Source organism: Loxodonta africana, chromosome 19, assembly GCF_030014295.1.
Source record: "Loxodonta africana isolate mLoxAfr1 chromosome 19, mLoxAfr1.hap2, whole genome shotgun sequence".
Classification (NCBI taxonomy): domain Eukaryota; kingdom Metazoa; phylum Chordata; class Mammalia; order Proboscidea; family Elephantidae; genus Loxodonta; species Loxodonta africana.
Window position 1 is genome coordinate 2,889,609 of NC_087360.1, and position 12,164 is coordinate 2,901,772.

A 12,164-nucleotide genomic window follows, 5' to 3' on the forward strand; every position below is an offset into this window, starting at 1 on the left:
GTCTGTTTTAGTCTGGCAGTTCTGCTGAAATGTATCCGCCGTGGGTAACCCTGCTGCCATTTGAAATACCGGCGGCATAACTTCCACCATCACAGCAACACGCAGGCCACCCCAATACGACCCCCTGACAGGCGGGGTGCAGGTACTCACTAGGCCCTCAGTGTGATTTATCACCTGACTTATCACCTAACCCCCTAGTGAGATATGATCCCACTGGAAGTACTTGGTGACTTTTTTTCTGTTTTCCCATTACTTCTCTATTTTCTGAGACTTTAACGTTGCCAGTTGTGGATTTGCCAATACGGTGATTTCAGGACTACGGTGCCTCTGTTGGTGGGAATTCTAACCCACGCACTACAAGAAAGAGAAGGCCTTAGCCATAAAGATCAGACAAAACAACTGAAGGATGGCCTTGACCGGATTGCATTTTCCTTTCAGAGTATCTCATGGGATCCACGCCAGATTGCAGCTCTTGTTCCCGGCTAAACACACTTCAGCGCTGAGCACTTTCGTTCCTAACAGCTGTGGCCAGGCAAGGCCCACACACCTGCCCAGGGAAAGACTTCTGTTTCTGAGCAGCCGGTGGGGAGCTCGATCCTCCCAGCTGTCCTTCAGCAAAGCTAATTCCTGACAGTGAGATGTTCCACAGGCTCTCGGAGGCCCCGGCAACAGTCTTGAAATGGACTTTATTCACTGTAAGTTTAGAGTAGTAGAGTCTTCAAAGCAAAGTGGATGGGACTTTGCAGACCCGAGTGGTATGGAGTCCTCTCTAGGGCAGAGGAGGAAAGAAGGTGCACCCGAGAGTCTGACTTCTCAGAGTCCCTGGGTGGTGCGAACGGTTAACGCACTCAGCTGCTAACCGAAAGGTTGGAGATTTGAGTCCACCCAGAGGCACCTCGGTAGAAGGGCCTGGAGATCTGCTTCCCCCAAATCAGCCCCTGAAAACCCTGTGGGGCACAGGCCTGCTCTGACACACATGGGGCCACCATGAGCCAGAATCAACTTGACAGCAAGCGGTTTGTTGTTTTTTTAAGTGGGTCTGACAGAGACAGGAACTCTAGTAGCACCACTGAATGAATGAATGAATGAATGAATGCACCACCACAGTGTACCCTAAGCTTTAGTCATCTGCGTATACCATTTTCATGTTTGTTCGTTTTGCCGTATATCCAAACACCACTTCTACTGTTAAACAATTTTTTTCTTTTATAAAAGTACCCTTCACCTCCTTCTAAGCAAAGTATCTGAAAGCTCAGTCTTGATATGTTACTCACACTTTTCTAATATATGAAATAAAATACACGGATCGTACATTTTGAAACGGGCACCCCCTACGATCCTCATGCCTGCAGTTGGCAATTGGCATGCCTGGGCTCCAGGCTGCCTGACTGGACCACAACTCCTGCTTAGTTGGCCTCCACAGGGGACCTGGTTCCTCCTGAAGAACGATGAAGTCTCCAAGCCCCTTTCCCACTTAAAGCTGCTGCTCTCAGGTCAGGAGTGAGGCAAAGAGGGGCTTCTCCCAAATGCACTTCCCATTTGCAGAGTGTCAATAAATACAGCATGATGAGATCCCAGGCTAGGGGCTGAGATTCTCAGGGTAAGAGCTCCCTCACCAGTGGACTTGGGGGCGTGGATCCTGGTGTGCAGAGCGAGCAAGCAAGCCCAATACGTGTGTGTGGATATAACGGTTAATAAGCCTGGGCTCCTACCAAGGTCTTCAGGACAAGTGTGTTTTTAGAGGGGAAAACTGACTTTTGAGATGAAGGACATGAGACCTTGTGCCGCATACATTTTTCTTACGCCTTACCTAAAAATTGCCCTAGGGTGTTCCCTAATGACGTGTTATTTCTTGTCCAGGCCTAGGCAGCCTTCCTCTGCACCTCTTTCTGTCCAAAGCCTGGCTTTTCTGACCAAAGGTTTTCAGCCTGAGGGACCCTTCTCTGGTGAGCAGATGGTCTCTTTAACACCTCCCCTCTCTGACTCTCCTATTGCATTAAACCAGTCTTCCTCTGTGATTTATATTTATGCCAATGTTCAATTCTATTACCTTCTGCCTCCTGTGTTCTCAATTTTCCCTCAGATTCTTTTTGTCTTGATAATGTCATTTTTGTAGCTAAGTCATAGGCCGTCACTTCCCATTTGCGAACTGGGGCATAAATGGGCATGATCATTTCAATGACTGTCCATAATGACCAAAGCATTGATTGGCTCTCTGGGAAGGAGCTTTTCCTTCTGCCTAATGGATTGCCCCCACCCACTCTGCACCTTCAGCTCTTTAACAGCCGCACCTGCTGGAGGGGTGATGGAAATCTGTCTTCTTTTTCAGGGTTTTCAGATGTTCAGAAAAAAGGCAGGGCCAGCTCCATTAGCCTGGATTTCAGAGTAATTTCATGTTGTGGTTCAGGAGATGAGGGTAACGAACATCTGTTTTAATCAAAATTGGACCAGTATGAACTTGGCCTGGTGGTGTAAATATCATCCTAAGTAATACTTGTTGTTGTTCTTGTTGTGGCTGCCAGTGGGTCTGCCCCCGACTCATGGCAACCCCATCACAACAGAACACAAGGCTGCCTAGTCTTTTGCCACATCCATGATTGGTGGCGGATCAGACCATTGTGATCCGTAGGGTTTTCACTGGATAATTTCCGGAAATAGATCACCAGGCCTCTCTTCCAAGTCTGTTTTAGTCTGGAGGCTCCACCGAAACGTGCTTGGCATCATAACAACACACAAGCCTCCACCGATGGACAGGAGGCGGCTGTGCGTGAGATGTACTGGCCAGGAATAGAACTCAGGTCTCCTGCATGGAAGGTGGGATTCTACCATCCACCCACCACTGTACTTCCAGAAAATGTGGGAGGAGCTTATTTTAAGACAGTGGTTGTCAGCGTGGGACCCTAGGCCAGCAGCATTGGCATCTCTGGGAAAAGCATACCAACCGACGATTTTAGTGTATCCCCAGAGCTGTGCAACCATCACCACGATCCATTTTAGAATGTTTTCAACACCTCTAAAGAAACCCCAACTCAGATAGGGTCGCTATGGTCAGAATCGACTTGATGACAACGGGTAAAGAAACCCCATGCCCACTGGCAGTCCTGCCCTTGCCCTTTATTTCCCGTTGTTGGGTTACAGTCTGCCTCCCCAGCTAGAATGTCAGGTCCACGAGAGCAGGAGCTTGTATGCTTCTGTCTGCTGTTTCCCCAGAGCCATAGAGTCCCTGCACAGGGCCAGTGCTCAGTACACACTTGTTGAACTAATGGATGGATTTATGTTGGGTAACAGATGAATAAATGATTTCTCAAAGGAATCAGCTTTTTTTTTTTTTAATGACTGAGCAAATTAAGTGCAATTTTAACCTAGCAGATGTGTTTGAACTAAGGAGTGCTGTGGGTTCTAGCCCTCCAGACAAATCGATTCACTGCATTTTAGATAGTTGGGTAAAGTTCATTCTTGATCATGGAAGGAGGGGGTCATGAGAAAGTTCATAAATATAGAACAGAGTAGAAGCAATGGCTTTAAAAGGTAAAGGGACTCAGCAACAACAAAAATAAATATTTTTTTTTAAATGAGAGTAAACAAAATGAAGGTACAGTGGATTATTCCTCAGCCACAGAGAGAAGTGAAGTCCTGATGCGTGCTGTAACATGGATGAACCTTGAAAAGCTGACGCTGAGAGAAATCAGTCAGACATGGAAGGACAAGTACTGTCTGATCCCACTTATCTGAAACACCTGCAACAGGTAAATGCTAGAGAGGAGAGTTTATTGTTGGTTAATAAACTAAGCGCGGTGATTGCTTCAGGGTGTTGAGTGTTCTTTGGGGTGATGAAAACCTCGTAAATTAGATGATGGCAATGGCTGTACAGATGTAATGAATGTCACTGAATTGTGCACTCAAAATGGTTAAAATGACAAATATTATATTTTACCACAGTAAAATAAGAAGGAAAAAAAAGAGAAGAAGAAGTAAAGGGAGAGAATTTATACAAACATTTAGAAGCACCGCTGTCCTGCCCACTGGACCACACTCAGAACGCTACATTTCTGCCTTTTTCCTATCACCCAACTCTTCTGCTCAACCCATCAGCAAACGTCAGCAAAGACGGGGGGACATTGTCACCATATCCAAAACGAAGGCATCTGTGGCTTTGTCTGATGTATGGAAGATTTTGAACTGACCAGTGGTTGGTGACTTTATGATATTATTCATACAAAGTAAAGAATGAAAAACCTGCGCTGTGGGTTTGTCTTGTTGAATTTTGTCGGGATAAACCAAAACCAACCCAGTGCCGCTGAGTCGATTCCGACTCATAGGGAACCTATAGGACAGAGCAGAACTGCCCCATAGAGTTTCCAAGGAGCGCCTGGTGGATTCGAACTGCCGGTCTTTTGGTTAGCAGCCGTAGCTCTTAACCACGACGCCACCAGGGTTTCCTCGTTGGGTTACATCCGGAAAAAATGTCCCACGTTGTGCCATAAAAATGCTCCTTCTCCAGCTGGAGAGAGTGTCGGTTATTTTGTCTAATCCACTCAGAAAATGGGAAATTACTTGAAGTCTGATGTGAACAATGTGCTTTTTAAAAAGGAAGGAGATACCATATCAAAACCACAAGGGGATACCACTTCACGCCCGTTGTTGTTGTTAAGTGTCGTCCAGTCGGTTCCAACCCATAGCGACCCTACGTATGACAGGATGAAACACTGCCCGGTCCTGTACCATCCTCACAATCGTCGTCACACTTGAGCCCATATCGAAGCCACTGTGTCAATCCATCTCTCTGAGGGTCTTCCTCTTTGTCAATGACACTCTACTTCACCAAGCACGATGCCCTTCTCCACTTGTCTGATAACCCCTGATAACATGTCCAAAGTATGTGAGACAAAGCTTCACCACCCTCACTTCCAAAGAGCACTCGGGCTGTATTTTTTCCAAGACAGATTTCTTCATTTTTCTGAAAGTCCACGGTATATTCAATATTCTTTGCCGTCACCGTAATTCAAAGGTGTCAATTCTTCTTTGGCCTTCTTTATTCATTGCCCAGCTTTCGCATATGAGGTGACCAAAAATATCATGGCTTGGATCAGACGCGCCTTTGTCCTCAAAAAGACATCTTTGCTTGTCAACACTTTACAGAGGTCTTTTGCAGCAGATTTTCCAAATGTAGTACACTGTTTTAGTCCGTTAAGATGGCTAGGATCAAAAGGACGCACAGTAGCATGTGTTTGGATGACATGGAGAAGCTGAAACACTCATCCGTTGCTGGTGGGATGTGAAATGGTGCGTCCACTTTGGAGAACAGTTTGACAAAAGGTAAAACATGGACTTGCCATAAGACCCAGCAATTCCATTCCTAGGAAGATACCCAAGAGGATTGAAAACGTATGTCCACGTTAAACATCTGCACATGGGTATTCAGAGCGGTATTCATAATAACCAGAAGGCAGAAGCCACCCAAATGCTGTCAACTGACGGATGGATAAACAGACATGGTACATCCGTACAATGGAATTTTAATCAGTCGTCAGAAGGAATGAAGTACATGCGACAACATGGATGAATCTTGAAAATGTTGAGTGACCGAAACCAGAAAGAAAAGGCCACAGGTTGTGTGATTGCACTTACATGGATTGTCCAGAATAGGCAAATCCAGAGACAAGAAGTGGCTTAGTGGTTGCCAGGGGCTGGGGGAGAGAGAAACGGACAGTGACTGCTCATGAATACACAGCTGCTTTTCTGAGCGATGAAAACATTCAAAAATTAGATAATGGTGATAGTCACACAAGTCTGTGAACACACCAGAAACTACTGAATTGTACACTTCACAAAGGTGAATTTTATGGTGTGCATATTATATCTCAATAAAGCCGTTATTTTAAAAAATGAGGAAGAGGGGAGGAGGGAGCTGAAGTGAGGTGCCGGAATGGAGGACTCCATGGTGAAACCATTACCTGTGGCAGGAATTTTTCTTTGTGCTGAGGAACCATCATTACTAAGTCTTACAGAAAGCTGCAATTTTTCCAAGGGCTAATACATTTTCCAAGAATCGTCACGACTCACTGCTTCTTCTATTAACTCTGAGCTTGTCATTTTATCTCTGTGAATATGGCTGTAATTTGTACCTTTGCAAAAAGCATGATTGTTTTTGGAAACCACTAAGAGAAGACCAGAGGAAAAAAAGATGTGTTTTAGAGAGCGACTTCTGGGTGGTTCACTGCACCCATCCACGGACGTTTCTAGAGCAGCCACAGGGTACAAACCTTTATACACATTGCAGTCGTCTTTTGTATGCCAGCTAAAGGGTAACTCTTTGCACTTCCATGAGCTCTCATATCTTAGAAATACTGAACCCAGGCCTTGGGCTGCCTCCCAATTTGTTAAACCGCAATGTGAATTCAAAATTAGACTATCTCAGTCTGAGAGAGATTTACGTCCTAGCTGGTAGGTCGGGGGTTGGAAACCATCAGCGGCTCTGTGGGAGACAGACGTGGCAGCCTGCTTCCCTGGAGGTTTACAGCTTAGGAACCCTCTGGGGTCACTGTGAGTCACAACTGACTTGACGGCAGCGGGTTTGGTTTTGGGGTTTTAACCTAAATCGTGTGGACTGTTGTGCAAGGTAGGTTCAGGCAGATTCCACAAGGTCACTTGATACGTGTCAGGAATAGGCCTTAATGGAGGAAGTTATGGATCAAGAGGCAGCAAGAGAGGACAGCGGTCCCCTGATCTTCTCATCCTCTCGTGGAGAGCCGCATGGCACCAAGGGCTTCCGGACACCTGTAGGAAACGCTGACACCTGCCGCTACCGGCCTCTGTTCCCGGTAGGTGTGAGAGCATCCCCTCAGCAGACTCCCGGAGTGCCACACAGCCTGGCTTTAGATGCCAGCTGTTGATAGGAGTTGTCCAGGGAGCCCACTAGCTGGAGAGTGCCTGTAGGGAGGGCAAGCCACTGATGCCATGAAGACACTGAGTTTCCATACAGTCACTTCTGCGGAGAGATGGGGAGACCCCTCAGGCCCAGCAAGACTGCTGTCCAGGCAGCTTTGACTTCCTGGGCTCACTTTGCCAGTAGTCTGCTTGCGAACCAGGTGGACACCAGCATGGTTTCTAGAGGTTGAGCAGCCCAGGGAAGCAGGACTTGTGTCTGTGGAGTTGACTGCTGTAAATAAAAACAAAAAAAGTGGGTCCTTTGCATAGTCCTGGAAGGGCCTGGCCGTGTACGTAATAGTTAACTCCGGAGCTTTACACCAGAGTTTGTGTATCCTGCTCACAAGCATGTCTTACTTTTGCTTTTGTTTTTATGTCCTAGTATCCACGGAGCATTGGCTAGCTCATAGTTGTTACTTGTCATCAAGTTGGCTCTGACTCATGGCAACCCCGTGTACAACGGAATGAAACACTGCCTGGTCCTGCACCATCCTCATGACCGTCAGTATGCTCAAGGCCATTATTGTGGCTGGTGTATATTTTGAGTGTCTCCCAACCCAGGAGGCTCCTTTCCCAGCGCTCTATCAGACAGTGTTCCACTGTGACCCACAAGGTCATCATTGGCTGATTTTGGAAGGAGGTCACCAGCCTTTCCTTATTTTGAGGATTAAAATAAGACAGTGCACATGAACGTGCTAGCTCAGGACTAAGCCTCCCATGAATTAAGAGTCACCCTTAGTGATCTTTAAACTTAGTGATCCTGGGTCCTGGGCGTCATTTTGCCTTTAGATACTGGTTTCAGCTGGTGTTCAGTTGCCAGGCTGAGCCTTCTGAGAGAATCCAATCATAAATTGTGCATGTCAGGGCAGACTACCTTTGCCAGTGCCCAGTAGGCATCACTTTTGTGATTTAATCATTCTTTTTTTTTTTTTTATACTTGAATAGGAAACCCTGGCTGCTTAGTGGTTAAGTGCTATGGCTGCTAACCAAAAGGTCAGCAGTTCAAATCCACCAGGCACTCTTTGGAAACCCTATGCAGCAGTTCTGCTCTGTCCTATAGGGTCGCTATGAGTCAGAATCAGCTTGATGGCAACAGCCTTGGTTTGGCTTTTTTGTTATACTTACATAGGAGCCCTGGTGATGCAATGGTGCTTGACTGCTCACCGAAAGGTGAGTTGTTCCAACCCACTCAGCAGCTCCGAGGGAGAAAAGACCTGGAGATCTGATCCTGTAAAGATTAAACAACAACAAAAACGAAAGCCATTGCCATCAGCTCGTAGTGACCTTGTAGGACAGAGTAGAACTGCCTCATAGGGGTTTCTGAGGCTGTAAATCTTTACAGAAGCAGATTGCCACATCCTTCTCCTGCAGAGTGGCTAGTGGGCTCGAACTGACCTTTTGGTTAGCAGCAGAGCACTTAACTGCTGCTCTACCAGGGCTCTTTCCTGTAAAGATTACAGCCTTGGAAACCCTATGGGGCAGTTCTACTCTGTCACATGGGATCACTGAGTTGGAATCCACTTGACAGCACCCAAAACAACAACAATAATACTTACACAAAGACAAACAACCTAGAAAAAAAAAAAATCTAGCTGGAAGGAGTCAGGCTGCCTGGGGTGACCCATCTGGGTGTCATTATTTGACTTTCTATCATGCTATGGAAACCCTGGTGGCACAGTGCTTAAGTGCTATGGCTGCTAACCAAAAAGTCAGCAGTCCGAATCCACCAGATGCTCCTTGGAAACTCTACAGGGCAGTTCTACTCTGTCCTACAGAGTCGCTATGAGTCAGAATCGACTCAATGGCAATGGGTTTGGGGTGTTTTGTTTTGTTTTTTGGTATCATGCTATGTTTTTAATGTGCCAAGGCACCTGTTCTGTTGGAAAAAAAAAAAAAAAACGGCGTGGCATTGCCCTGCCAATGGCCAAATCTTTATTTTTCACCCCAGGCTGTCTTCAGTTGTCAGGAAGGAGTGGGCGGGGCTGGGGGCAGGGTAGATATGGAGAACAGTGTTGGAAGAACCAGGTGGGGACAGGCCTACTTTTGTTTTTTGTCAATTAATATTTAGCCGTACTTGCTTTATCGTACATCTAACCATTGAGTCATTCCTTTCTAGTATTTCAGAGTAAGTTGCAGACGTCAGTTCACTTTCCCTGTGCATAGTGCAGCGTGTCTTTCATGAACTAGAGTTCAATATTTGTTTTCAGTTCATTTTGGATCAGATTTACACAGTGACGTGCACAGACCTTAGAGTCCGTTTAAGGAGTCTTGAGAAATGCATGTACCAGGAGTGGAACAAGCAGGCAGTTGCTCCTGTATGCGTCGGGGCTGGCAGGACAGTCAGAGTGTGGGAGAGAACCGAGTGAAGGGATGCAGGTGCGGGCAGGTGTGGAACTCCAGGGTCAACACCCTTAGCCTGGAGGGGTAAGGGGAGGGAGCAGAAATCTGGATAAAGCTTAGCTGTGGGAGAGAGGCCACCCAGTAGAAGCTGTGACCATAGACACAGAGACTGGAGGCACGGACCCCTGCCACACAGCAGCCCGCCAGGGAGGAAGTGGAGGGGTTAATACCCCCATCTCTCCCTCCTCCGAGTCTGACTTCCTCCTGATGGCCCTCATTGGCTAAACCCACCCAGAAGCCAGTGGGAAAAGGAATATGGTGATGTAATCCTTGGAGATAGCTTCCTGGGGGAGGAAGGGGGCAGGGAATGGCAGAGAATGTATCTGGGGGTAGGAGGGACAAAAAAGAAAAACCAGAACTGTCTTGAAGCTCCTTGGCTTCTAGTATCTGTTAGTTGAATGTGGGAGGAAGAAAGAAAAATGCTGTTTGAACAAGAGCTGTTACAGCTGCTTCTGTCATTGTGATTTCATGAAATACTTCAATTTGAGACACAAATACAATTTCGTCTTGTTATTGTTGCAAGTTAATTCCTTAGCACACCTGACTTATTATCAGGATGTCTTGAATCTTCCTTCCGACGCCCACCCACTCCATACATTGTCCAAGAACTGTAGGTGCTCGGTAGAGCACAAGTGAGAGCTGCAGCGCGGGGGCGGGAGGTTTCTGATGCCAGCCACAGAGGACACTGCGTGGCCTGATCAGTGCTGCTGTTGCTTCCTGTGGCCACATGGTGTCACTGTTGGCAGCTGGCCCTGTGCAGTCAGCATCAGACACTGCGTGGCCTGATCGGTGCTGCCGTTGCTTCCTGCAGCCACATGGTGTCACTGTTGGGGACTGGCCCTGCTCAGTCAGCATCAGACACTGCGTGGCTTGATTGGTGCTGCCGTTGCTTCCTGCGGCCACATGGTGTCACTGTTGGGGACTGGCCCTGCGCAGTCAGCATCAGACACTGCGTGGCCTGATCGGTGCTGCCGTTGCTTCCTGCGGCCACATGGTGTCACTGCTGGGGACTGGCTCTGCTCAGTCAGCATCAGACACTGCGTGGCCTGATCTGTGCTGCCGTTGCTTCCTGCGGCCACATGGTGTCACTGCTGGGGACTGGCTCTGCTCAGTCAGCATCAGACACTGCGTGGCCTGATCAGTGCTGCCATTGCTTCCTGCGGCCACATGGTGTCACTGTTGGCAGCTGGCCCTGCACAGTCCTGTGAACACTGGGTGAATGTAGGGGTGGTGAGCTTGCCAACCCAGGTCCATGACAAGCCTGCGTGATGGATCGTTCTGTATGGCGATATTAACACTTCACACTCTCGTGTTTGCCTATGAGTCCCCAAAGCATGACACTGTGGAAGGCGGAACCACGTGTTCCTCCACAAAACAGGCCTTGGAGCCAGGTCTGGGTCACCCATGCAGACTGGCCTTGCACTAATCAGTATCCCTTTGACCCTTCATTGCCTCATAGGAACTAAAAAGCTGCCTTCTCCCCAGCAACAAAAGAGCATCCCGAGTGGCCACAGAATTTTCTGTTAGAAACTTAGGTGCTTGCAAACAGGAGCCAGCCCTTCACTGCTGCCCAGCACGTCCCCGACTGCTGCCACCTTTAACCACTATGGCAGGCGTGGTTTGGCAGGGGAGGGTGAACGTGAAGCTCATGCTGCTATTCTCTACGTCAGAAAAGAAACAATAATTTGGAGCTTGGAAACTGCCATTTGGGGGGAAAAGAAGAGAAGGGTCTTAGAGAGAATGAGAGGGTGGAGTAGATGGAACCCCAGGGTTGGAGGACACTCCCATGGCAGGAAACAAGGCTCATCCTTCCTGCAGAGACGCTAGGAGGTGGGCATAAGGACGGCCTGCCCTGTTCCACCAGTGAACCTGTCTCACTCCCAAAACATCGGTAAAAGCCTGTTACACATGCTGTGTCTGGGAGGTGTTGGAGGGAAGAGGGTGAACGGAGTTTGGCTGTGTTCACGTGGAGGTGACCTGGGTGTGGGAGGAGCAGTGTCGCCAGAAGGAGTTGTGAAGATGGGCCGCGGGGCTGACTAACCAGAACAACGTAAAAAATACAGTTCCTGTAGAATCCACTCTGACTCATGGCACCCCACGTGTGTCACCGTGCTCCTTAGATTTTTCAATGGCCGAGTTTTTGGAAGTAGATCACCAGGCATATCTTCTGAGGTGCCTCTGGGTGCCTCCGTCTTAGGCTGCAAATACATTGCTTGTTTGTACCACCCAGGGACTCCAGAACAATGCAAAGCTCTTGATGCTTTTCTGGTATCTCAGGCAGGAAGGGTCCCACTTATGTAGGTGGGCAGAGGCTCAAACCCATTCGTTTCAATTTCAAAGTCAGAGTTGATGCTGGAGCCTCCCAACATTGGTTCTGTCTCCTTCGGGACCTCCTGAGCTGCAGCTGGCCACCATTAATTCAGCCCTTTTCAGAATCCTTGTCTTTTTCCTCTGGGCAGCCTGTACTTCCCTCTGCTTTCATCGTTGGTTTGCTAGAAGCTGAGGTGACAGGTGGTGAAGACAAAGATTCAGTCGCTTCCTGAGCTTGAGACAGGGCCCTCTTAGTCCAAATAAGACTCTCTGCATGAAATGTTTTTCTTTTTCTTTTTTTTTACTTTCGTCTATTTTTCACAAGCTTTTCTTAATTTACAAAAGGCTTTGCGTGTACATGTAAAACATTCCCCGTGGGAATAATAAAGTAATTGCCACTTCTATGGCACTTAAAATGAGTCAGGTACCGTTCCTACGTTAATTCTTTGACTCCTTGGAGCAGCCATATAAGGGAAGGACTTATTCTCTCTGCTGTGGTGATGAGAACAATGAGGCACAGGCAGGTT

At 47.6% G+C, this 12,164-nt stretch overlaps 1 protein-coding gene across 1 annotated transcript in view; it reads left to right on the forward strand.

The window, feature by feature from the left end:
* Positions 1-6,674: 6,674 nt before the first annotated feature.
* The window catches only part of LOC100659766 (transmembrane protein 132D-like), a 66,340-nt gene continuing 60,850 nt past the window's right edge, over positions 6,675-12,164 (forward strand). The window contains exon 1 of the mRNA XM_064272953.1: positions 6,675-6,821. Coding sequence (XP_064129023.1) covers positions 6,675-6,821 — 147 coding nt within the window. The remainder of the gene's footprint in view (positions 6,822-12,164) is intronic.